Here is a 22,530-nt window from a genome sequence, read left to right as displayed (position 1 = left end):
TCCCCTTTCTGCACCTCAGTTTTCCTGTCTGTAAAATGGGGATAAAATGCTGCTTCCCTCCTTTGTACAGCACTTTGAGCTCTATGGATGGGAAGCGCTATGTAAGAACCTGGTATTATTAGAGCTGGACTATGGCTATGATGCAGCAAGTCCAATCCTCTGTCCAAACGCCCTGCCCTGCCCTGCCCTGCCCGCCACACAAACACCAGACACGCTGTATAGGTCAAGCAGTAGCTTTAATCTCGTCCCCCCATCACTGGTCAAGAACATACAGGATACAAAGAGAGGGGAGAAAGAACACGCAGACACAGAACCGTATAAAGTTAGACGACAGCTCATACAAAACTCACAACATAGCTAAAAACACGCACTGGACGAGAGTTATGGGGGCTCTGTGTCTCTAGACACAGACCCAGCTTACACAGAAAAAGCCATTTCCCTTCTGCTGGGAGAAGAATGCGGCAGCCTCTTCAGCCCGGTGGTAGAGAACAATCAGCCAGGGACCAGGCTGCTTTCGGGAGCTAAAGTGGGTGGGGCCTCGTGAACAGCGTCCCTCCTCCAATGGATCAAAACCCGTTCAGGGGGCTGGGGATCAGTCTGTCCATTCCAAGACCACCAGGTCTGAGGCCTGCTCCATGCAGCAATGTTTGTAACAGCAGAACTACGTCACTTGGAGGGGGGTGGGGGGGTTTACTGATAGCAAGACAGTACAGCCGCTAGTGTGGACAGTTAGACTGGTCTAGAGGTGCCTTACATTGGTACAGCCCATTCCCCTTCCCAGAGGGGAAATAAAGCACCTTTGTGTCAGTAGAACTGCTTGCCCACAGATGGGATTGTCCAACTTTAACTAGACAGACACAAAGAGGCAGCGTGGCCTAGTGCATAGAGCCCTGGACCAGGGACTTGTTGAACCTGGGTTCTACTCCCTGTTTGGCCACTGGGTGACCTTGGGCAACTCATTGTGCCTCCATGTCCCCATCTGTAAAATGGGGACAATGAGCCTGACCTCTGTTGTCATCTCCTGCTGCAGAGAGCCAGGTGGTGTTGAAGTGCTACAACTTGTGTGTTAGACAAGCCCTTTAGTAAATAAGTACGGAGGCCAAGAGGGCTCAATCCTGCTCCACTTGAAAAGTATTATTGACTCTAACAGAGTCAGGTCCCTCAGTCCTTCGCACTGGGGCAAGTGAACTAAAAATCCAACCTCACTTCCCAGGAAGGCTACTGAGTCCAGGCTCCCCCCGCCCCCACCTCCTGGTACTGAGATCACATTGATGTCAGCTAAGGTGCTCGGCGCTTGAGAATTAACCCCCGCACCCTAAAAAACCGAGAGCCCCCATCTTCCCTTACGTTTTGGCCTGTGTTTTCATTTACAAGAAGCGTGAGAATGTAAAGGAGGAAACAGCAGCCTTGGTGAATGAGGATTTTGTTTAGAATTAAATCTTTTCTCCCCGCACCCTTCCAAAGCTCCAATGGGGAGTAGGTCTTACTGAAAAGCCATCTGTAACTAATGCAGCCAGTTTCTAAATCAAGTCTCAGATCTGCTTAGGGCGGCTCTTCCAAAATTACCCCCCAGCAAACAGAAGCAATTTCAGACAGTGCAGCACCCAGTGGTCCAGTCTCCATTGAGGGTCCACGGTGTTAGATGCAAAGATCAGAGCTAGTCGGGAATCTGACAAACCGTTCCCACCCCTGGGGGAAAAAAAACCACGTCCATTTGTCAAAGCCAAAGCGTGAACAGGGCCTCTTTGGCAGACTTGCTCAGTTCAAAACACTGGGAGCGGGGTGGGGGTTTAAAACCAGTCAAATGTCCTGTTTTAACAAGGGAAGTTTCCAGTTTTGGAGTCAAAACAACTTTTGGTTTTGAAATGAATAAATTCAGACTTACAAAACAATCAAAATCTTAACGCCTCAACTGAAATTATCTTCAGCCCTTCTGCTCAGGAAAGGCGGAGATGGAAATTTTCAGCCCAATTTTGAGGCAGGCAAATGTTTTGCTCTCCAAAAACATTCATAGGATGGGAAAACCGCTTCCCGCGCAGCTCTAGAAGAGACCCTATTGACACCCACCGCCAAGTATAGCACGAACGAAGCTTTACAGCCAGTCAACAACCACAGAGGAAGAAAACCAACTCCTCAGGGAAAGGAATGAAGATGGTCCCATCTTGCAGTGCTGGCGGAGCTGCTTAGAAGCAGCCAAGACTGGCCAGGTACAAGAGAGGCCCTGTTCCTACACCAGACGGCACAGACGCCGTCCCTCTTTCTCCACGTCTGACCCAAATCAGACAGCTCCAAACACACCCTGACTCTTTCTAACCTCACGCCCCCATCTTTGAGATCTAAAAGGTCTCTCTCTTTGGCCTCTCTTCCCTCCTCTGCTCAGAACAGACTCCCCCCCCCCATTCTTCCCATCAGCCTCATCTGCTCCTCCTGTGAACTTCTCCCCCACCCTGCCTGTTTCGATCCTCCTACCCTGAGTCGGAGCTATTGCCCTGTCTACCCTAAACGCTAACAGAGGCCCAGATTTTCAAGAGCACTCACTCATCCTGGTCCTTACAGCTGGGGGAGGAGCCCAGGGCTGCACAGCGCTCATGAAAATCCATCCGCCTCAGTTAGGTGCTTAGATGGAAGCAGCTAAAAAGAATCCGGCCCCAAGTACTAAATCCAGCTGGAGTAAGGCGGTGCTCACTGCTTCTCAAGATAAAAGCAAACAGGCCCATGGGGTATGAAAGGCAGCTAAAAGCCAGCTGGAAACGCCCCCCATTCTGTGCAGCTCCCCACTGACCCGAATTGCTTGGTTATGGGACCAGCATCCGTGGACTCCAGCAAGACCCCTTGCACGGGTAGGGATGTCACTCCCGCTTCGAAAGCAAACGGCCAAAGGCTCGACAGGGCAAAAGATGCAGCGAGCAGAGAAATCCTGCTGACAATCCAGCCCAGCTGCGACTGCAACGAGCAGCAGGTGCCGAAATACCATTTTATTTTAACGTAATCAAAATAACTCGATATAAACTGACTAAACTAAAACACAGAAGAAAACGAACAAGGGAGGGGGGAAATAAACGGATTAGATCAAAGCTCTGGTGAACTTTGGCTACTGGTTCCAAGCAGCGGGAGCTTTACACTGAGCTTTGCCAGAGCCCACAGCTTTTGGATAAATAGTTGGAACTAGCTGGGAACGGAGAGATTGAGCCACTGCCAAAATTTATTCCCACAGCGGCAGAGCAGGACGCGAGTCTTTTATGGAGATGGGTAACGGCTCACGCTGCAGGCGATGCCGGCCAGGCCCCGTCAGTTCTTATAGTGTCCACTGTTGATGACGATGTCGTCGTATTCCTCCTGAAAAACGGGAGAGCTTCGTTGATGAGCGTAGTGGTACGGCGGGATCGAAGGGGGCGTGGGCGTGTTTAGAGACTGTTACGCAACAGGTGGGTAGGGCTGGATTAAAACAACTACGCACACAAAATCTGCTGTCGCTGCCAATGCCCCACGTTCAGGTTTCTTTCCTTCTTGTATTAGGCTGTAGCAGGGTGGTTACCCTGCTCCTGCCCTGAAGGGCTTAAAGCAGCCCTGGGGGGAAGGTTGTGGCTGGGAGCTGCTAAGCTGGGCTGATTGGGAAGTGGCCGCAGCTGGCCTGTATAGAGAGGCTGGGAGCCAGGAGCTCAGCAGTCTCTCTCTGCCTGTAGAGGGAGACGGGCCTGGCTGCAGGGAGCTAGACACAGGGTACCTGAGTGGAGCAGGGCTGGGGACAGGCAGAGGAGCTGGGGAGCTCCAGGCTGCGGCCTAGCAGAAGGCAACAGGTACTGGGGGTTGCAGAGGGCAGCCCAGGGGTAGGCCAAGGCAGCAGGTCCAAACCCTCCTTGCCAGTGCTGAGTGGCTGATACTGCAGTCTGCCCCAGGGCGTGGGGCTAGACGATGACTGGCAGTAGCCGTATACTGAGGGGAGGTGGGGATAGTGGGTGGGGTTCCGTGGGGAAGGGAGACCCTAAGACTGAGGGGTTTCGGCCAGGGGGCAGCACCCCAGATAAAGGGGCACTGGGTCCTGGAACGGACACAGGGGCCAAGAGGCAGCGCATCACCGGCCTGCAGAGGGCGCTCTGAAGCTGGAATGAGCTAATTCCTGGAACAGACCAGCAGCAGGCACTGCAGGGGTGAGTCTGCCCGTCTACACAGGCTCACAGATCCTAAGGCCAGAAGGGACGACTGTGATCGAGTCTGACTTCCTGTAAAACGCAGGCCCCGGAGCTGCCCTGAATTAATTGCTGTTTGAACTACAGCAGATTTTGGGGGAGGGAGGACCCACACATTTTGATTTAAACAGTGTCAGTGACGGAGAATCCATCACAGCTCTAGGAAAATTAAGGACTAATGACTCTTGAAAATGTGCCCTTATCTCCTGAAGATCCTGAAGCAAGACAAGTCTGAATGCTTCAATTTCCAACTGCTAGGAGACTGAAGAGCCATCCACTGTCAAATTTCTCATACCCACGTAGCAGGGCTTGATTGGTGCCAGGGCTGAGTGCTGGCACCTTTAGGCTTGGCAATTCATAGCACTGGCATCCTGGGGCTTCCCACGTCAGTCATGAATGTTAAAAAAAATTCCTCGAGCCCCGGCACCTCTTTTACTACCAATGAAGCACGGTGAGGCAGGTACTTACCAACTGATCCCAGCACCCCTTAACCTGGTCTGCATTAATCCAAATAGACCAGAGACTCAAGGAAATCAATCCCTTTGGAAAGAGAATCCTTTGCTGGTGAAAGACCCCTTTGGTCTGCACTGCTGCCAATCGCAAGGCCAGCTCCCCCACCCCCCCACTGTGTTATAGAGGACCCACTGTAAGGGGGGTCAGTCTCTGTGGGTCCTGTTTCATCTTCAGCATCCACTAGGCTTACCCAGGAGCGGACTAGGAACCAGGCTGAGACCCGCCAATTCGTTCCACCTGGGGGGTGCTACATAGCTAGAGAACGGGAATGGCTTTCCAGCACTGCTGTCTAGACGGGGAGGGGCTGCTCCAGGACAGAGCTGAGCCACACTTGCAAGGGGTGACGCTTGGCCTGGCTTCACCCAGGTGCCAGCGGCGCTCCAGCCTCCTGCGGCGTTAATTCAGTACCCCCACCCCACTCACGTCGCTGCTGTCAGCCAGGCTTTCCTCCGAATCCCAGTCGGGCTCCTCCGAGCCGAACTCCCGGAGCAGCTGCAAGATCTTTTGGTTGGGCCGGTGCACGGCGCTATAGATGGGGGTGTAACCGACGTACATCCGGGCCCGCGGGTCCGCTCCGGCGCGCAGCAGGCACTCCACCACTTCCGGGCTCTGCGACTCCACCGCCAAGTGGAGGGGACTCCGCCCACAGCTCAGCTCCTGCCAGCGGTGGACAGACAAGTCAGCGAGGCTGCCATGGAGTACGCTGGGAAGGGGAAATGCCTTCCGATCTCTTCCCACCCCTCCCCGGACACGATCCGCCCCAGCCCCAGCACTAACCGCCTTGTTGAGATCGGCTCCGGCACCCACAAGGAGCTTGACCACTTCGAGGTCCTTCCGCAGGACAGCCACGTGCAGTGGCGTGTAACCTGTGGAAACCAAGAGTGGAAATTTTGATCAAGTTGATTTTTGTCTCCCTCGGGCCACCTAGCAACCTATCAGTGGACCAGCTGGCTGCTGTCATGGCAACACGAGAGGATTGTTCGCCCTGCTACTGTGGAGGGGAAAAAAAACACAAAACCAAGACTAGAAGGATCTTTTATGGAGCAGCCTCATCGATTTCTTTGCTCCAGTCATGTCATGCAGCAGGGAGTTCCACAGGCTAACACTAGGCTATACAGCAGACTATGTATCCATCCAGCATGCTGCCTTCTGGTTTTTGTCATCCCCAAAGTGGCAGGCATCACTCTCAGTTAAGCCACTTCTGCACTCGGGGCAAACAGGCATTGAAGCCACTTGGGTGGTGGCCAAATTCTGGTGTTCTCTGGCTCTTGGGTATGTTAGAGAAGCCTCGGGGCTGCTCTAACTCATGTTCGGCCCTCCACAGGCTCGGGGGAAGCAGAGAATAGCTGGAGCGCTGCATGCTCTGGCCATGGGAGCTGGGCTGGTGCCAGGTTGTTGTGCCAGCTCCTTATTAGTCATGGAAGGGGAAGGGAAGGAGGGTGAGAATGCTCAGGACAAAGGTCCCATGTGTAACGGGCCCCGTGTATTTGCCAGGCAGGTGATGAGGGGCTCCATACCGTCATAATTGGTGCAGTCCAACTGAGCGCAGGCATCATTCCCCTCGCCAGGCCTGTGCCCGCTCAGCGATGCCAGGAGCCACTGTGCGCAGTCCCGCCAGCCCTCCCGGCATGCCAGGTGCAGCGCTGTGTGGCCAGCTTTCTCCTGCATGCAGAGCCCCGCCCCGGCTGCCATCAGCTTGCGGACAAAGTTGGAGGCGCCGAGGATGACAGCAATGTGCAGTGCCGTCTGGAGAAGGACAGTGAGAGAGACGGGGGTGAGAAAGCTCAGGGTAGGTCTCCCCTAAAGGGGGCCTAGCCTATCCTCATCAACAGCACTAGAGATCACGTCTTTCAGTGGGTTTCACCCCAAATAGCTTTGCACCCTATACCCCAGGAACAGTGCTGAAATGCAGCCACCTCCAGGCAGCAGCCAATTGCACAAGAGGGTCAGGAAATTTAGCCAAGGACGCCAGGGTAAATCCACTATTCTCACAAAAGCCGCCTGTAATACTCAGGCGTGGGGCAGACAAGGTCATATCCTCCCTGTGCACGAGGAGCTGCATGGAAGTCAGTTTATCGGCCTGGGAAGAGCGAAGACCTCAGGATGAGCGAAAATCGGCTTACGTCCTAAAACGAAGCCTTCCCTGACCCCGTATCTGCTTTGGTCCACTGCTGTCAAGCCCCCACGCTTGCTCCCCGTCCCTCTGCCACAAAAGGGGTGGAGGTGTTTTGATGCCAGCCCCGGTTCTTGAACACTTATTGTACAGTAGCATCTCCATCAGGTTGGGACTCCATCGTGCCAGGTGCGGTACAAAGCTAGGGACAGTCCCTGTCCCAAAGAGATGGTTGGGCTCTGTAACACTCTTCCCTCCTCCCACAAGTCATTTATGATGCTGAAGGGTTTTTAACAGGGGGTTGTTTTTCATTTTCCAACCAGCACCCCAAGCATTCCATAAAGGAGGTGGCATCATGTAGGGACCAGACTGGGAGCCAGTACTCCCGAGTTCTGGCCCCCGGCTTGCTGAGCAATCTTCAGGCAAGCCAATTTGCCCCCTCGTGCCTCAGTTTCCCCACTGTAAAATGGAGGATGATACAGACAGGAAATGCTCCAGTCTCGGCCCAACCTGGCCCAAGTCGTTCTGCAGATCCAAGTATTCCGTCCCGGCCGTGTACTGCAGGATAGAATCCAGGAAGGCCTCATGCTCATGAATCACTGCCAGGTGGAGGGCTCTGGGGAGAGAAAAACAGATACTACTCCAAGCAAAATGAAAAAGCGGTACCACGCAACCGGCTGAAAATACCGCCCCTGAAAGGGAAGTGATTAGCAAGCAGAGGAATCGATCTAATCAGCAAAGAGCGCGCAAGCACCAAGCAGCTGGCGAGGTAGCAGGGAGGCCATAGGGCAAATCTTGTATGTGTTTGAGCAACGGAAAAAGCTCCTAACAGGGACTGATTTGCAGATGCTGCCTAAAGCGTCCCAGGACCGAGAGACCAGTGATTGAGGGCCACTGTCAATACAGAGAGCAGTAGGGGGTCTGCAGTTTGGGGGGGGTCTGTCTGCTGTGTGTCTGTAGTCCAAAACTACAGCAGGGGGATGGCTGTGGGTCAGGACTGAGGAGCACCCGGGGGAAAGCCAACGCCTCAGAACCCCCACCCCATGCTGCACTTTCTCGGCCAAAATGTTAGTTAAGATCCAAGCGCAGGGCTGCATCCCAGTCGTCCTGAGGCGCGTTGCCAAGAGCACAGAGCAGCGGTGCCCTGTCCCCGAGTTGGCATCCACATAGCTTAGCCCCCAGGACTGGGACCCGCAGCAGGGCTTTGGCGACGGGGCTGGGGACAATGAGACCCTGGCAAGGGACGTTGCCAAGAGAAAAACAAGGCGTCCTCGTTGTTTTTGGGGATACAGACTAACACGGCTACCGCTCCGACCCCTACGACCGAGAGAGGGGTCCCTGCGTCCGACAAGGGGGCTGCACCGCGGGGGGCCTTGCGGGGAGGGGATGCTCCCCGGCCCAGCACCCGAGCCGGAGGGCGACACCGGCCGAGGCTGGACCCAGCAGGCGCCCGCATACTTACGTATCCCCGTCCTCGGTCACGAAGCCCAGGACGTGGTGCAGCCAGTCCTCGGGGCCCACCGCGGGCGTCTCCCCAGCCCGGGGCGCGGGCTCCCCGAGCCGCACGGCCTCCACGCCCTGGGTGATGGCCCCCACCGCCTGCCCCACGGCCGCCCCCCAGCCGGCTTCCTCCTCGCCCAGGGAGTCGCCCAGGGCAGAGTCCAGGCGCTCGCAGGAGTCAGGGGTCCTGGGGCCACCGGGGTCAGAGGTCACGGGGCGCCCCCCGGGGCAGGGGTCAGAGGTCACGGCGGCGGCAGGGTGCGGGGGCTTCTCCGGGGGGGGCCCCAGGCCATCCTGGATCTGGCTGAGCTGCCCCTCGCTCAGCGAGCCCAGGCCGCTGTCGCACCAGTCCTCGCCCGCCTCCGGCCGCTTGGCCTCGCCCAGCCCGGCCGGCGGGGCCCGCTGCTGCAGCTCCGCCATTACTGTGGGACCCACCCTAACCCTGCGGCTCGCGGGGCGCCGCTGCCATGCCCGGGCCGGCGCCGCTGGCTCAGGCTGGGCCCATGAAGGGGATTTCGGGGCCCGGGGAATTCCCCAGCGCCCCAGCCAATCCCCGGCGGGCTTCTTGGGGCCGCGGGGCAGGCTGGGAGTTGTAGTGCTGGGCGCGCGGGGCGCGCTGGGAACTGTCGGTCCGGGCTGGGCGCGGGGCACGCTGGGAATTGTGGTGCTCGGCGCGGGGCACGCTGGGAACGGTCAGTCAGGGGCGGGCGCGGGGCAGGCTGGGAGTTGTGGTGCTGGGCGCGCGGGGCACGCTGGGAACTGTCGGTCAGAAATGGGCGCGGGGCACGCTGGGAACTGTAGGGAGGGCCGGGCGCGGGGCACGCTGGGAACGGCCAGTCAGGGGCGGGCGCGGGGCACGCTGGGAGTTGTGGTCCTGGCCGCGGGGTATGCTGGGAACTGTCGGTCAGGGGCGGGCGCGGGGCACGCTGGGAGATGGAGGGCGGGGCACGCTGGGCGCTGCGGTGCCGGGCGCGGGGCACGCTGGGAATAGGGGCGGGGCGCGCTGGGCGCTGGGAGTTGTAGTCCTGCCGCGGGGGGCGGACCCGGTCCCGAGCCGCAGTCGGGCCTGGCGGAGCCGAGCGGGGCAGGCACCGGGGCAGCCCCGCGCCGGGATCTATGGCCCGGCGGGACGGTAGATCGCGGGGACACCCCCAGCTACGGCGCCCCGCCCCCCCCGCGTCATCGGGGCCCCCCCGCGTCATCGGGCCCCCCCTTCCAGGGGGTTCCTGCCCCCGAGCCCCCTCCCCAGTCACGGGCCGCCCCTGCGCAGCCCGGGGTCCCCCGGGGCCCCCCCTGCCGCCTGGGGCTCCTCCCCTGCGGCCCCACAGCCCCCCCTTCCCGGGGACTCCTTCCTCCCACCTCCCCCCCCGGGTCACAGACACCCCTCTTCCCCTCCCATCCCCCGAGTCACTGGGGTCCCCCCTTCCGCCTGGGGATCCTCCCCTTGTGCCCCAAGTCCCCACAGCCCCCCCTTCCCGGGGACTCCTTCCTCCCACGCCCCTCCTCCCCGGATCACAGACACCCCCCTTCCCCTCCCATCCCCCGAGTCACTGGGGTCCCCCCTTCCGCCTGGGGCGCCCCCCCTTGTGCCCCGAGTCCCCACAGCCCCCCCCTTCCCGGGGACTCCTTCCTCCTGCCCCCTCCCCCCGGGGTCACAGGCCTCCCCCGTCCCCTCCCCTCCCCCAGTCACTGGGGTCCCCCCTTCTGCCTGGGGCTCCTCCCCTTGTGCCCTGAGTCCCCACAGCCCCCCCTTCCCGGGGACTCCTTCCTCCCACATCCCCTCCCGGTCACAGGCACCCCTCTTCCCCTCCCATCCCCCAAGTCACTGGGGTCCCCCCTTTCCCTGGTGGGCTCCTGTTTCCCTGCACCCTGACTCACCGGGGACCTCTCTTTCCTGGGGGGCTCCTCCCCCCACCCTCAGCTTCCCCTGAGCCAGCGGGGTCCCCTTTCCATCCAGGCCCTTTCTGATAGTAACTTGGATTTTTTTCCTTTCCGTGTCACAGCGGCAGGTGCCGGAGGAATTGAGGCAGAGAGGGGCTCGGACTCGCCTGTGAGTATTGGGGGAGTGTGGAAGCCTAGTTTTAGGTCAGAGTTTCCTTGTTTTGAGGTGGCTCCAGCTTAGTGGAGGAGGGGGAGGTGCTGGTCTGAGCTAGCTACCACATTGCATCCAAGGGACAAGGGGGAACCCCATCAGGTCCTAGCTAGCCCTGTCCCTCCTCGTTCCCAGGGCTCAGCCCCGTGTGGCTTTCAAATCCCACAGTGGTGACACTGGACCACGGTGAGATTCTGACCCAACAATTCTGCAAATTGTCCCTTCTGTGTCTGGCATGAAAATCCTTAGAGAGACAGAGTTTGGTCCTGATCTTCAAACCCTTCTCTGGTGATCAACCGCCAAAGTGTGCTCCCTTGTGGAGCCAGGAATAGAACCCAGGAGTCCTGACACCCCCACTCCCCCCTCAACTCCTTGCTCTAAAACTGACTCGACCCCACTCCCTTTCCAGAGCCAGGAATAGAACCCAGGTGTCCTGATCCCCCAAGCCCCTACTCCAGTCATTTAGACCCCACTTCCGTCCTGCAACTGGGGCTAGAACCCAGGAGTCCTGACTTTCCTTGGTTCCAATTCCCCAGCCGATTCTACCCCAGACCGAGATGCTTCTAAGAGTAGCCAGTAAACGTAGAAGATGGTTCTGTGTTCACATTGTCTGTCTTCACCCACTGATCGTTTTATATTTTGTTCTTCAGGACTCTGATTCTGACTCTGAAAACGGTGGTGCCTCTGGAGAGTCTGAAAGTAGGTGGCTTGTGCATTATTGAAGGGTGGAGTGGGGAGGCCCAGCTGCGTGGGCTTCCTTTGTGATACAGAGGGGATGGACTGTGCGTAGCCAGCTAGCGAGAGCCTGTGAGAGCCAGCTGGGTCTGTTAATTTATGGCTATTCCTTCCTCTCGGGAGGCTCTAATGCGTCGGGTGAACAGCGGTAGCATCTGCAGTTAGACCAGCTTTTTCTGTCTGGGCTTCGAGGCAAAAACTGGTCTGTGGCAGGAATCGGGATTGAATAATCTTTCTTGATTGTGCTTGTTGGGCCCCTGAACGCCTCCTGGTTTCTAACATATTTGTCCTCATAACGCCCTGGGAGGCAGGGCAGCACCATTATCCCCAGCGTACAGATGGGGAAACCAAGGCATGGAGCCTGCCAGTCCGGCGACACCACCTCCACAAAAGACGTTACCTGAACTGAGAGACGCGCTCTTCTGCTGGCTTCGCTGCGTCGGCGCTGGGGGTTCTGCTGGCCCAGCTGTGTCGCCTAGTGGGCGTGAACGCTCCTAGCCCACAGAGCTGCCTGGGCAGAACTCTGCAGCGTATGCCAGGCCCGAGTGACTTGTCCAGCGTCCCACAAGGAGTCAGTTGCAGAGCTGTGATTTGAACCCTAACCACTGGGCCCTCCTTCCATTCTTCCTTAGCATCTTCAGGGCACTTTCCAAACACTAACTAATCTTCACAATCGTCTCTCTCTTTGAGATTGGGAAACGGGAAGAAATGGGTTCCTGAGGGGGAAACTGAGGCATGGGAAGGGGCACTGCCTTGCCCAAGGCTGCTCAGCAAACCCATGGAGGAGCTGGGATTAGAACCCAGATATCCTGGCTCCCAGCCCCTCCTGCACTAACCACTACCCTCACTTCCTTCCTACAGCTGGGGATAGAACCCAGGAGTCCTGGCTCCCAGCCCCCTGCTCTAACCACTAGACCCCACTCCCCTCCCAGAGCTGGGAACAGAATCCAGGAGTCCTGGTTCCTAGGGGACCACAGCGGCTAATGTTGTTTGTTCTCTCCCTTTCAGTGGATTTCCTGCGAAACCTCCTGTCCCGGACGCTGGGCCTGGGCAGCGAGAAGCCGGAGAAGGTGCTGGATGAGCTGACGTTGGACGGAGTGAGCCGCTTCATGCAGAGCGAGAAGTGTAAGCTGACTCTCCCTTCTGAGACCAAGCCAGGGAGCCAGTCCTCATTCTGATCCCCCAAACAGGAAGGGGAAGGTGCTGGGGGTAACCGTGCCTGGGAGAGACCGCGGGCCAGAGGGGCTGCCGAGAGGGAGGCGTAGAGCCGACCATGGATGTGGCAGGGACTCGTGCTGGTGTAACGTACAAGCCGGGGGACAAGTCTGACTTGCACATTCATCCATGCTTTGGTGCTCCTGTGCTGCTGGGAGAGATCCAGCCTCCGTGGGCCTGAGTCACAGTTATTCCTTCTCGGCCCTTGAGACAGGGCTGCTGGAGGTGTCTTTAAACCTCCCTTGTGCTGCTCATATTCTGGGCTTGGCATAACTTAGAGCTGCCTCGGGGCTGCTCTGCTGAGTCTCTGCTTCCCATGGGCCCTGTGTGTTCTGGCTGGTCTGGCCCCCATGCTGGGAGCGGGAGCCTCTGTGCCAGCTCCATGCCAGCTGGGGAGGCCCCTAGGGATGCTCTGAGGGCTGTTCCTCCTCGGAGCAGCACAGGGGCCTGTGTGTAACTGCAGATCAGGACCTGGTCCAGCAGAGGTCAGGAGTGCGGGGAGCCCACCAGTTTTGATCTCGATCTTAGACCTGACAGTCTAGAGGTTTGCAAATTGGGGGGGCCACGTGGCTGCCGTGAAGTCTACCGACGCCAACCCCCCTTCACCCCCCGGAAGTGCCGAGAGCTTGGGGCTGTTTCCCGAATAGCTTTCCAGAGTCAGGTTTGACGCCTCCCTCTGTTACCTTGCAGGCAGGAACGTCGTCTGCATAGTGGGCGCTGGGATCTCGACCTGTGAGTACGGCAGTGGGCGCGGTGGTTAGATCATTCACGTTGAAAAGAAACCAGCGCGTAGCAATAAACCGAGGGGGTTCTGATACGGCTCAGTTTCCTCTAGTGTTTCTATAGCGCTTTCCATCCCAAAGCTGTCTACAAGCCACTGCTGAAATGCAGCCGCCTCTGGGGTGGAATGCGGCAGCTGTTTGTATGGGGATCGCTCACCCCTCCACGGAAATGCAGACAACTCTGGAGGGTAGCAGCTGTTTGTACTGGTCCCACCTCCAGTGCCGAGACGCAGCCAGTTCTGGGCACAGCAGCTGTTTATGCAGGGATCACGCATCTAGCACCGAGGTGCCTCTGCCTCTGGTGTGGAGCGTGACAGGAGAGGAAGTGACGATGAATCCTGGATCTGATGGAAACTGCAGGAGGATGGTAGGGAGGCAGGATGGAATGGCGCAGGCTGGAATTTGACCAGAACGCTGTCTCTAATGCCAGGGTGTTATTGGGCAGAAGGGAGGGGAAGGTGCTATGGGACCTTGAGCGACCAGGAACGTTCAGGACTTCAAGTCTTGTTTGAAAGACAGCACCTCTGGCATCACAGCGCCCCCTGTTGGGCAGTGGCGGAGCAGTTAGTGGGGTTATATCGCACGTCCAGACTTGCACATCCGCCGAGTTTCGTAGCCAAAGCACCTGGCTCCTGGGCACTAAGCCCTGGCACTGGTCAGACTCACAGAAGACCTGTCCTCACCTGGGCTCCCTGTAAATCCTGGGATGGATTCTGTGGGGAGTTGGGGGACTTCGGCGGTTCCCAAGTCCTGGTGAAGAATCCGGAATCCCTAGAACCTGAAAGCTCTGCCCACGGCTGATGTAAAATGTGCTGTTGGCACCCCAGAAAATGAATGTTACTAGAAAACTGCTCCTCTGCTAGGCTGAGGGACACAGAGGTGACCAGCCCCTTGCTAGAGGGCTCCCCCGGCATTGAGGCATCCCTTCTCCATCTCATCCCATTGACCGACACCGCTCGGCGTTTGGGTGGGTTTTCTAAGAGGCTCCCCCTTGTGTCCCTCAGCCGCGGGGATCCCAGACTTCCGGTCACCCGGCACGGGGCTCTACGCCAATCTGCAGAGCTACAACCTGCCGTACCCTGAAGCCATCTTCGAAATCAACTACTTCAAGGTAGCACCCCGGGTTCCTCCTGCCTCGGAGATCCCCTTCCACAGCGATCGAGCATTGCCCGGCGGGCCGCCTAAACGGTCCCTTTGATCACTTTCACCCTCCCACGTCCTAAAGAATTCCCCTCCGTCGTCCGCACTTGCAGACACGTTGTATTCTTGTCCAGCTCTGGTACCCGAGGCAGCCAGAGTTTGGGCCCCGACCGAGGATGGATTGAGGTTAAAAACACGACTGGGGCTCGCAAAACTGCTCAGGTCTCATTGAGGAAACTCTCAGTTTAACCTCCTGAAGATCTTGGGGATAGACACCGGCACTCACTGCCTCCCATTTCTAGCCAACCGGCCAAACTAAACCCCTGTCTCTCTGAGACACAGGCAGCCTGGCACAAGGGAGGGCCTGGCACCGGTAGCACCCCGCTAGAGCCGATGGGAGCTCAGCACCAGGCCATAACACAGGGATCGGGGTGTCCGGAGCACCAGAGATCAGGAGCCGCGCTCGTTTTGCACAGAGGTGGGCGTGGAGTTCAAATACGGGGGCACAGGGAGAATTGGGGGTGGCCAAAGAACTCCCCCACCCCTGCTTGAAGGCCTGATCCTGAGAAGTGTTCACCAAACCCAGGAACTGCGGGGACTGCTCAGTGAGGAGTCATGTCGGGGGACACACAGGATTTGTTCGGAATCTGTAAACCAAACTTAACCCCACCCCCCAAAACGTCTGTCTATTTCCGTCCACACAGCAACACCCGGAGCCGTTCTTCGCCCTTGCCAGGGAGCTGTATCCCGGACAGTTTAAGGTAAATCCAGCCTGAGCTGTCGGACGCGCTTCGCTTTCTCTAGCATCTTAATACAGACGCATTGTGTAGCGCTGTGACCCGGAGACTGAGCGCCAGAGCTCCTGGGTTCATTCCTTATCCCAGGGAAGGGAAGGGGTCTGGGAGCCGGGACTCCTGGGCTCTCTGATCCTGGCAGTGGGATGGCAGGATACTTGGGAATAGATCATGGATCAGATGAAAAGGCCCAGCCAGACACCCCCCTTGCCCCAGATCACAGCACTGTCCCCTCCGGGCTGTGTTGGGCCGGATCCATGGATCCCATTGGGTCGCACCGTCCGGCCTCCAGCCGCTGCCCCGCTGTAAGGTGTAGAACCCCCCCTTGATGCACCTTCCCGGGCAGTCCTAAGCCTGGGGGCGAGATTTCCTCCTCCCCCCACGAGCTGGGAATCTGCTGGTGTAAATAAAAGGCAGGGACAGCTGCTGCCGACCTACAAGGGAATCCTCAACGCTGTCCCCCCCGCTCCGTTCCAGCCCACCGTGTGCCACTACTTCATCCGGCTGCTGAAGGAGAAGGATTTGCTGCTGCGCTGTTACACGCAGGTGGGTGACCCCTGGCAGGCCCAGCGAGGTTGGGGGGAGGGCATGGGGGTGAGCTTAATACACTTCACAAGCTGGGACTCCCAGCCCATGGGAGGGGGCACCGCCCCTCTTCATTCCAGCAACGCCCCCCAAGCTACTGAGGGACACCCCTCTCCAAGCTCCAGGAGCCTTCCTGCTACGCTCCAGCCCAGCTGAGCTACTTGCTGACTTCCTGCTCCAGCTGATCAGTCCCAGCTGAGTTTGGGCCCCGCCCCCTTTCAAGGGCCAGCCACACTGTGATTTGGGGCGGAGGGGGGTCTAAGTGGGGCATTCAGGGGCGTCAGCTCAGCCTGGGGGCAGTGAAACTAGGCCTGGTGGGTTTCACTCCCTGGGTCTCGCAGCGTTACAAGAGGCAGGTGGGTGTGTCTGTCCCTTGCAGAATATTGACACGTTGGAGCGGGTGGCCGGACTGGACCAGGAAGACCTGGTGGAAGCCCACGGCACCTTCTTCACCTCTCACTGTCTCGGCTCCTCCTGCAAGAAGCAGTACAGCCTGGACTGGATGAAAGGTACCTGGGCCCCCGGCTCTCCTTAGCTACCTCCATCAATGGCCACACCGTTCAGAGTCCCCGTGGTGCCCCAGTCCGTCGCCGGTCGAGATGGGCGCATAATCCACGAGGCCCTGTTGCTCCCCGTCCGTTCCAGGAGCTCCCACCCCGCCAGTAAGAGAAGGGGCATGGGGAGACAAATCAGCCTGAGGCCGTGACAGGACTGAAGCAAAGACTCCTGCCGGGTTCTCCCCCAGCAAATGGACGGCCTGCCGGGGGGGGTGAGAGGCTGGGGGAGAGTCTGTTATGCGCAGGCTTGTCCTGAGCTAGGAGCTCTGGTTAATGGTGGGGAGCAAGAACCATGGGATTCGCCAGGGTGGTAGCCGATCTCTCTGACAGACGCCTGCGTGCTCGAAGGCGAGGCAGAGCGTGGGCATCTGAGGTTGGCGATCTCTAGGTCTGCATAGCGCTCGAGAGGACGAGGCTGTCGTTCACGTTCCCTTGGGTCTCTGCGCAAAGTCGGGACCTCAGGAATTGCCCGCCTGGATCAGACCAGATGCCCATCTAGCTCGGTATCCCGTCTCTGACGGTGGCCCGAAGCTGCAGAGGAAGGTGCCAGATGTGGTGTGATCTGCTGTCACATTTGCTAGTTTCCTGATCGCTTGAGTGTTAAGAATCTGCTCGAAGCTTTTCGATCTCTTCCAAAACCCGTTAGAATCCCTAATGTTCATAACTTGCAATTGGTTCCCATCAGAGTCATCTGTTCCCGCCTCCTCCAAAGCTGAGCTGAGAATCCGACTGCTGACTTTCATTCCTTTTCCCTCTTTCAGAAAAGATTTTCTCTACTGTCACCCCCAAGTGCGACAAATGTCAGAGCCTGGTGAAGCCAGGTGAGTGTCTAGTTCTCGCCCACTGCTGATTCATTCGCGGGGGATGAAACTAACCTGGTCTATGCTAGGAACATACATCAGTCTTGCTTTGTGTCTCAGGGGCGCGAAAAATCCACCCCCCTGAGGGACAAAGTTATACCGACCTAACCCCCGGTGTAGACAGCACTGGGATGACAGAAGAATTCTTTTGTCGATTTAACCATCAACTCTCAGGGAGGTGGATTCCCTGTGCCGATGGGAGAACCCCTCCCATTGGCGTAGGTCGTGTCTACACTGAAATGGTGTCGCTGCGCCGCTGTAACACTTAAGAGTGTAGACGTACCCTAAGAATTGGAGCATGGATCTCTCTGTCTGTCTGTCTCTGTGTATGTCTCTGCTCTTGCAGTGTAGTCTGGAAGAGCAGCTTAGCAGATACCAGTAGTAACAACGCTCTTCTCTTCTGATCTTCCTTCGGCTCCAGAGAGCTCGAAGAGTTTAGCAAATCTGAATTTGCAGCTCCCCTGAAAGCAGTGAGGAGAGTTCTGTCTCCACCTCTGAAAATGCAGCCATCTCTAGGGCAGAGCACAACAACGGTTTAACAGTGGGCAGCAATGGTTGAGGACAGGAAGTGAAGAATCCCGTATCCAGTTGAAATGGCGGAGGTGGGAGGGCAGGGAGAGGAAGGTGATTTCCAGGGAGGTAGAATGAAATTCCCCTGAGGCTTGTAGGTTTCCAGGGCTTTTTGTTCCAAAAGCGATTTACAAACATAGGCACAGAGCGTGGTTGAAATGCAGCCACCTCTGGAACGGAGGGCAGCAGCTGTTGAAAACGGCCTGCAGCACGGTGACCGGAAAGCCAGTTTTGGCTAAGGGCGCCAGAGCAGTCGCGTGCGCTTGGGATAAATTCCCCACGGACGGTATTTTTATTATTTGTGATGGGGTCGCACCTGGGGTTCTCGTCCGTGCCTGGGGCTCCTTTGTGCTAGGTGCTGTACATGTTTGTTGCTATTAGATGTATTATGGTAGCGCCTTGGGGTCCTAGGCCGTGGACTCGTCAGGGACCAAGTCCCTGTTGTGTCAGGAGCTGTACAAGCACAGAGCAAACACAGGGTCCTTGCCCCAAAGAGCTATATTCACATGCAGCGGACAGGAGCTGGGGGCTTCTGAGGGGTGTCTGAAGTCTATGGGGCCAGATCCCCAGCTGGTGTGAGTTGATGTCGCTCCATGGGAGTCAGTCATGGGAGACTGGAGTAAATCAGCCGGAGCACCACTGACTTCACTGGAGCGTTGCTGACCTACCCTAGCTGAGGATCCGGCCCCGGGAGGCTGCCGACCTGCCGTGGCTTCTCCTCGGCCCTCGTGCCTTGAGTGTGACGGCTTCTCTTCTCCCTAGATATCGTGTTCTTTGGGGAGAGCCTGCCCCCCCGCTTCTTCACACTCATGCAGTCAGTAAGTGCCCCGGCCAGACGTGCGCCCAGCGTCGGCTCCCCAATAAACACCTGCCCACCCCCAAGTCCTGAAGCAGCGGGTATCTGATGCAGGCAGGATACCAGGGTAGATGGGCCAGTTCTCTGAGCTGGGACAGCAGCAGGGAGCATGGGGAGGGATCCTCAGTTGGTCTGATAGGGGGCAGGGCAGATATATGGGGCTGGATGGGCCCATTGGTCTAATTCAGGGGGGTGGGGGCAGTCTGATTGGGGACCGGGGGGATATACAGGGCTGGGTTGGCCCATTGGTCTGACCTGGAAGGGAATACAGGGCTGGGTAGGAATATGGGACTGGATGGACCTAGTGGTCTGACGTGTGGGGGGGAACACAGGGCCGGGGGTCCATTGGTCTGACGTGGGGGGAACACAGGGCCGGGGGTCCATTGGTCTGATGTGTGGGGGAACACAGGGCCGGGGCGTCCATTGGTCTGACGTGGGGAACACAGGGCCGGGGCGTCCATTGGTCTGACGTGGGGAAACACAGGGCCGGGGGTCCATTGGTCTGACGTGGGGAACACAGGGCCGGGGTCCATTGGTCTGACGTGTGGGGGGAACACAGGGCCGGGGGGGTCCATTGGTCTGACGTAGGGGGGAACACAGGGCCGGGGGGGGTCCATTCGTCTGACGTAGGGGGGAACACAGGGCCGGGGGGGGGTCCATTGGTCTGACGTGGGGGGAACACAGGGCTGGGGGGGGCCTATAGGGCTGATTGTCAGGGCAGTAGTGTGTGTGTGGGGGGGGATTACCAACCCCATGGTGGCGGCTGGCAGCACGGCGCTAACCCTCTGCCCCGTACTCCCTGCAGGATTTCCAGAAGGTGGATCTGCTCATCATCATGGGCACGTCGCTGCAGGTGCAGCCCTTCGCCTCCCTCGTCAGCAGGTGGGTGGTGCTCCGGGGCCGCCTGCGAAGCCCCCGGCTGTGGCTTGCCCCCTCCTGACCTCCCCTCTCCTTGTCTGACACAGGGTGCCCACAAACACCCCGAGGCTGCTGATTAACAAGGAGAAGACGGGGCAGGTGAGCTGCGGGGATGGGCTGCTCGAGCGGGTACCGACTGGCAGGCTCCCACGCCAGCTGGGACGACGCCACCCTGCTGGCCTGACGTGCTTGGCTGCATCCCCCCAGGGGAAGGGGGTGGAATTAGCACCGTTGGGGGTGGGAGGGAGGCAGTTGTGATGTCCTCCCCCCCTGAGTTTTTTTTCCCCCACCTGCACCCCAAAATCTTGGACATCCACCTAGCGAGCCCCAGGAGAGGAGTTGGGGGTGGGGGCATGAGTCAGGGTTTCTCCAGGGGGTTCATATAGTCTCCCAGTGGCCCCCAGGAGGCCCCCTCCCCCCCCCGCAGCTTCCTGGGAGCCTGTCTGTCCTCACCGGGGGTCTGTCGTCTGCAGAGCGATCCCTTCATGTCCCTGATGGGCCTCAGCACCGGCATGGACTTCGACTCGGAAAAGGCCTACAGGCAAGTTCCCTGGGGACGAGGGGCCAGGGCGGGTCGCACAGCCCACCCTGAGAGAGGGGTGATGGTCAGGGATGGCCCGTTTCGTTGCTGGGGGGCGGGCTGGGTCCGCCCGGCTCCTGGGGTGAAGGGACAGGAAACGGGCTATTTTTTCGGGCTGGGGTGGGGGGGGCCGGGACTCCTGGGTTTTCTGCCCAGCTCTGGGAAGGGAGTGCGGGTGTAGTGGGTTAGAGTGTGGGGAGCCAGGACTCCTGGGTTCTAACCCCACCTCGGGGAGGGGAGTGGGGTCTAGTGGTGAGAGCAGGAGGGCTGGGAGGCAGGACTCCTGGGTTCTATCCCCAGCTCTGGGAGGGGAGTGGGGTCTAGTGGTTAGAGCAGGAGGGCTGGGAGGCAGGACTCCTGGGTTCTGTCCCCAGCTCTGGGAGGGGAGTGGGGTCTAGTAGTTACAAGAGACAGGGCTGGGAGTCAGGGCTCCTAGGTTCTGTTCCTGGCTCGGTGGGGGTGTGTGTGTGTGGGGGGGGGTGTCCAGTGTTTAGAACCAGGCATGGAGAGAGTTACACCTCTTGGCTTCCTGCCCTGCCTTTGCCACTGAGTTGCTGAGACCTTGAGTAAGTCGCCGAACCGCCATGTGCCTCAGTTTCTTCTCTGTAAAACAGGGCCAGCGACCCTTCACAAGGGGGGAGCCCGCTGATGCTGAGAGAGATCCCTAGCTGATAGGCACTAGAGACGGGCAGCGGGCTCTTCCGCCTCCCGGGCAGGTGATCTGGGGTGGGGGGATTCTCCCCGATCACAAAGCCGTTTCCTTAACACCTGCTTATTGGCTTCTTCCCCTGCGGGGCTCTCCCTCCCCGCCCCAGGGATGTGGCATGGCTCGGGGAGTGCGACGCAGGCTGCACCGCGCTGGCCGAGCTGCTGGGATGGAAGGTAAGGACTCCTTTCCTGTGTATTCCCGCCTCCCCGTGTCTACGCACCATCCCAGAATCCTGTGCAACCTCTTCTTAAGAGCCCAGGTGTCCTGGCCAGAATCCGAGCTCCGGTGACCCCATTTGCGTGGAGCTGCCTTTGCTCCAGGCCTGCTTAAGAAGTTGCTGCGTTGTGCCCCAGAAGATGCTGCGTTTCAGCTCTGGGTGAGCGATTCACAGACCTAGTTGCCCTGCCCTTCCCCAGAGGTGGCTGCATTTCATAGTGTGTGTGTGGGGGGGGCGGTATGCGGTTTGTACAGGGGTCGCTGCCGTGCTCCGCTCCACAGTTGGCTCCACCTCTGCGCTGGATGAGGGATCTCTGTATAAACAGCTGCCACGCCCCACCCCAGAGGTGGCTGCGTCTCAGCGCCGGGTGAGGGATCTCTGTGTACGCAGTACGGCAGAGCTGAGATCCTGGAGGAGGAAAACCCCTCTCTCAAGGACAAGGTGGTACAAACGGTGCCACCAGAGATCTTTGCTTTAGCCCCCTTCCCAGGGCGGCCAACTTCTCCCCCGCTCTGTCCACAGCCCCACTGCCCTGTGTTTTTGTGCAGAACGAGCTGGAGGAGCTGGTGAAGAAGGAGCACTCTGCCATCGATGCCAAATCAGGGCAGGCAAGTGAGGCTGGGGCAAGCCCTTCCCCTCCCCGGGCTGGGGCCACAGCAAGCCCCTCCACTCCCCCAGCGAAGCCGGGGTCATCGCCCCAGAAGGAAAGCGACGCCGGAAGCAAAGCGGAATGATGGAGCCCGGCCGTGGTCAGCGAGGGCCGTTAATTGGAGCGGATTAGAACTGGACAGTTTTCCCCTACGAGGGACGAGCGCCGTCTCTGATCTAAAGAGGGCTGGGAGCTGGGCTCACCCCAAGTTTGCAGCTCAGGGTGGGGGGTCTGGGATCAGAGAGGCTGGGGAAGGGATAAGATTCAGGGGAGTTTGAATCTCCCTGGAATCGCCTATCCTGGGTGAGCTGGGGCTGCTTTGAATCATTTCGCGTTAACCACGTGGTTCGTTATTTCCCCACCGAGCTAGAATAACTGAAATCCAGGGCTCAAGGAGAGCACCGCAAGATAGACTTGCATTTCCTTTCTAACTCGTTCCCCCAGCTGGGATTCCGTTTCCCTCAGAGACCCAGCTCGCTAATGTGTCCGGCCCCAGACTTTCTGACAAGTGTCACCAAAGCTATTAGGTGCATTCGGGCTGAAAATCGAATACCAGCATATTATGCAATCCCCACCCCGCCCCAGCTCCCCCGTTCGGTGTTTAATTTGGATTAGTTATTGCAATGTATTAAGTATCACTTGACTATTAAATTTTAGCATCTTGGAGGCAAGGCTTGCATTGGCTTTTGGGTCGCTCTCCCTCTGAAATGAATGTATAAAGGAAAATTGAATTTTGTACAGCGTCAGAGATGGTCCTGGTGCGTGGCGGTATTGGCCCATATTCTGTCAGTCTGGTGTAAATCCAGAGTGACTCACTTGACTTCAAAGGATCCGTGTGTAAACAACTGTCCTGCCCCAGAGCTGGCTGCATTTCAATGCTGACACCATCCCAGGATTCTTGTATAAAGAGTTGCCGCAACCCACCCTGGGGTGGTGTCATCTCTGCATCCTAGAGGGA

General features: G+C 58.3%; 2 protein-coding genes across 2 annotated transcripts; one reads left to right on the top strand and one right to left on the bottom strand.

The window, feature by feature from the left end:
• Nucleotides 1-308: 308 nt before the first annotated feature.
• Nucleotides 309-8,918, bottom strand: NFKBIB (NFKB inhibitor beta). Its single transcript, XM_039510730.1, has 6 exons — nucleotides 8,276-8,918; nucleotides 7,324-7,429; nucleotides 6,218-6,446; nucleotides 5,478-5,566; nucleotides 5,124-5,357; nucleotides 309-3,336 (listed from the first exon to the last, which is right to left on the bottom strand). Exons 1-6 carry the CDS (start codon nucleotides 8,731-8,733, stop codon nucleotides 3,289-3,291), a joined length of 1,164 nt encoding a protein of 387 aa, XP_039366664.1. The 5' UTR covers nucleotides 8,734-8,918; the 3' UTR covers nucleotides 309-3,288.
• A 511-nt stretch (nucleotides 8,919-9,429) lies between these two features.
• SIRT2 (sirtuin 2) lies at nucleotides 9,430-22,243 on the top strand. Its single transcript, XM_039510971.1, has 16 exons — nucleotides 9,430-9,445; nucleotides 10,317-10,363; nucleotides 11,056-11,104; nucleotides 12,149-12,265; nucleotides 13,046-13,087; nucleotides 14,142-14,248; nucleotides 14,982-15,038; nucleotides 15,549-15,617; nucleotides 16,036-16,165; nucleotides 16,975-17,034; nucleotides 18,406-18,461; nucleotides 19,305-19,381; nucleotides 19,465-19,516; nucleotides 19,891-19,958; nucleotides 20,813-20,879; nucleotides 21,472-22,243. The coding sequence occupies exons 1-16, from the start codon at nucleotides 9,430-9,432 to the stop codon at nucleotides 21,655-21,657; spliced, it is 1,200 nt and encodes a 399-aa protein (XP_039366905.1). The 3' UTR covers nucleotides 21,658-22,243.
• The last annotated feature ends 287 nt before the right edge of the window (nucleotides 22,244-22,530 follow it).

Source organism: Mauremys reevesii, linkage group 22, assembly GCF_016161935.1.
Source record: "Mauremys reevesii isolate NIE-2019 linkage group 22, ASM1616193v1, whole genome shotgun sequence".
Lineage (NCBI taxonomy): Eukaryota > Metazoa > Chordata > Testudines > Geoemydidae > Mauremys > Mauremys reevesii.
This window is presented reverse-complemented; position numbering and strand designations above follow the sequence as displayed.

Excerpts from the sequence above, each read along its gene's own strand:
- NFKBIB (XM_039510730.1), bottom strand. The coding sequence starts at position 8,733 with ATGGCGGAGCTGCAGCAGCGGGCCCCGCCGGCCGGGCTGGGCGAGGCC. Across the intron at positions 7,430-8,275 it reads GTGACCGAGGACGGGGATAC|AGCCCTCCACCTGGCAGTGA; the intron begins GTAAGTATGCGG and ends TTCTCTCCCCAG. Across the intron at positions 5,358-5,477 it reads GAGCCGATCTCAACAAGGCG|GAGCTGAGCTGTGGGCGGAG; the intron begins GTTAGTGCTGGG and ends CACCGCTGGCAG.
- SIRT2 (XM_039510971.1), top strand. Across the intron at positions 18,462-19,304 it reads TCTTCACACTCATGCAGTCA|GATTTCCAGAAGGTGGATCT; the intron begins GTAAGTGCCCCG and ends TACTCCCTGCAG. Across the intron at positions 19,382-19,464 it reads TTCGCCTCCCTCGTCAGCAG|GGTGCCCACAAACACCCCGA; the intron begins GTGGGTGGTGCT and ends TGTCTGACACAG.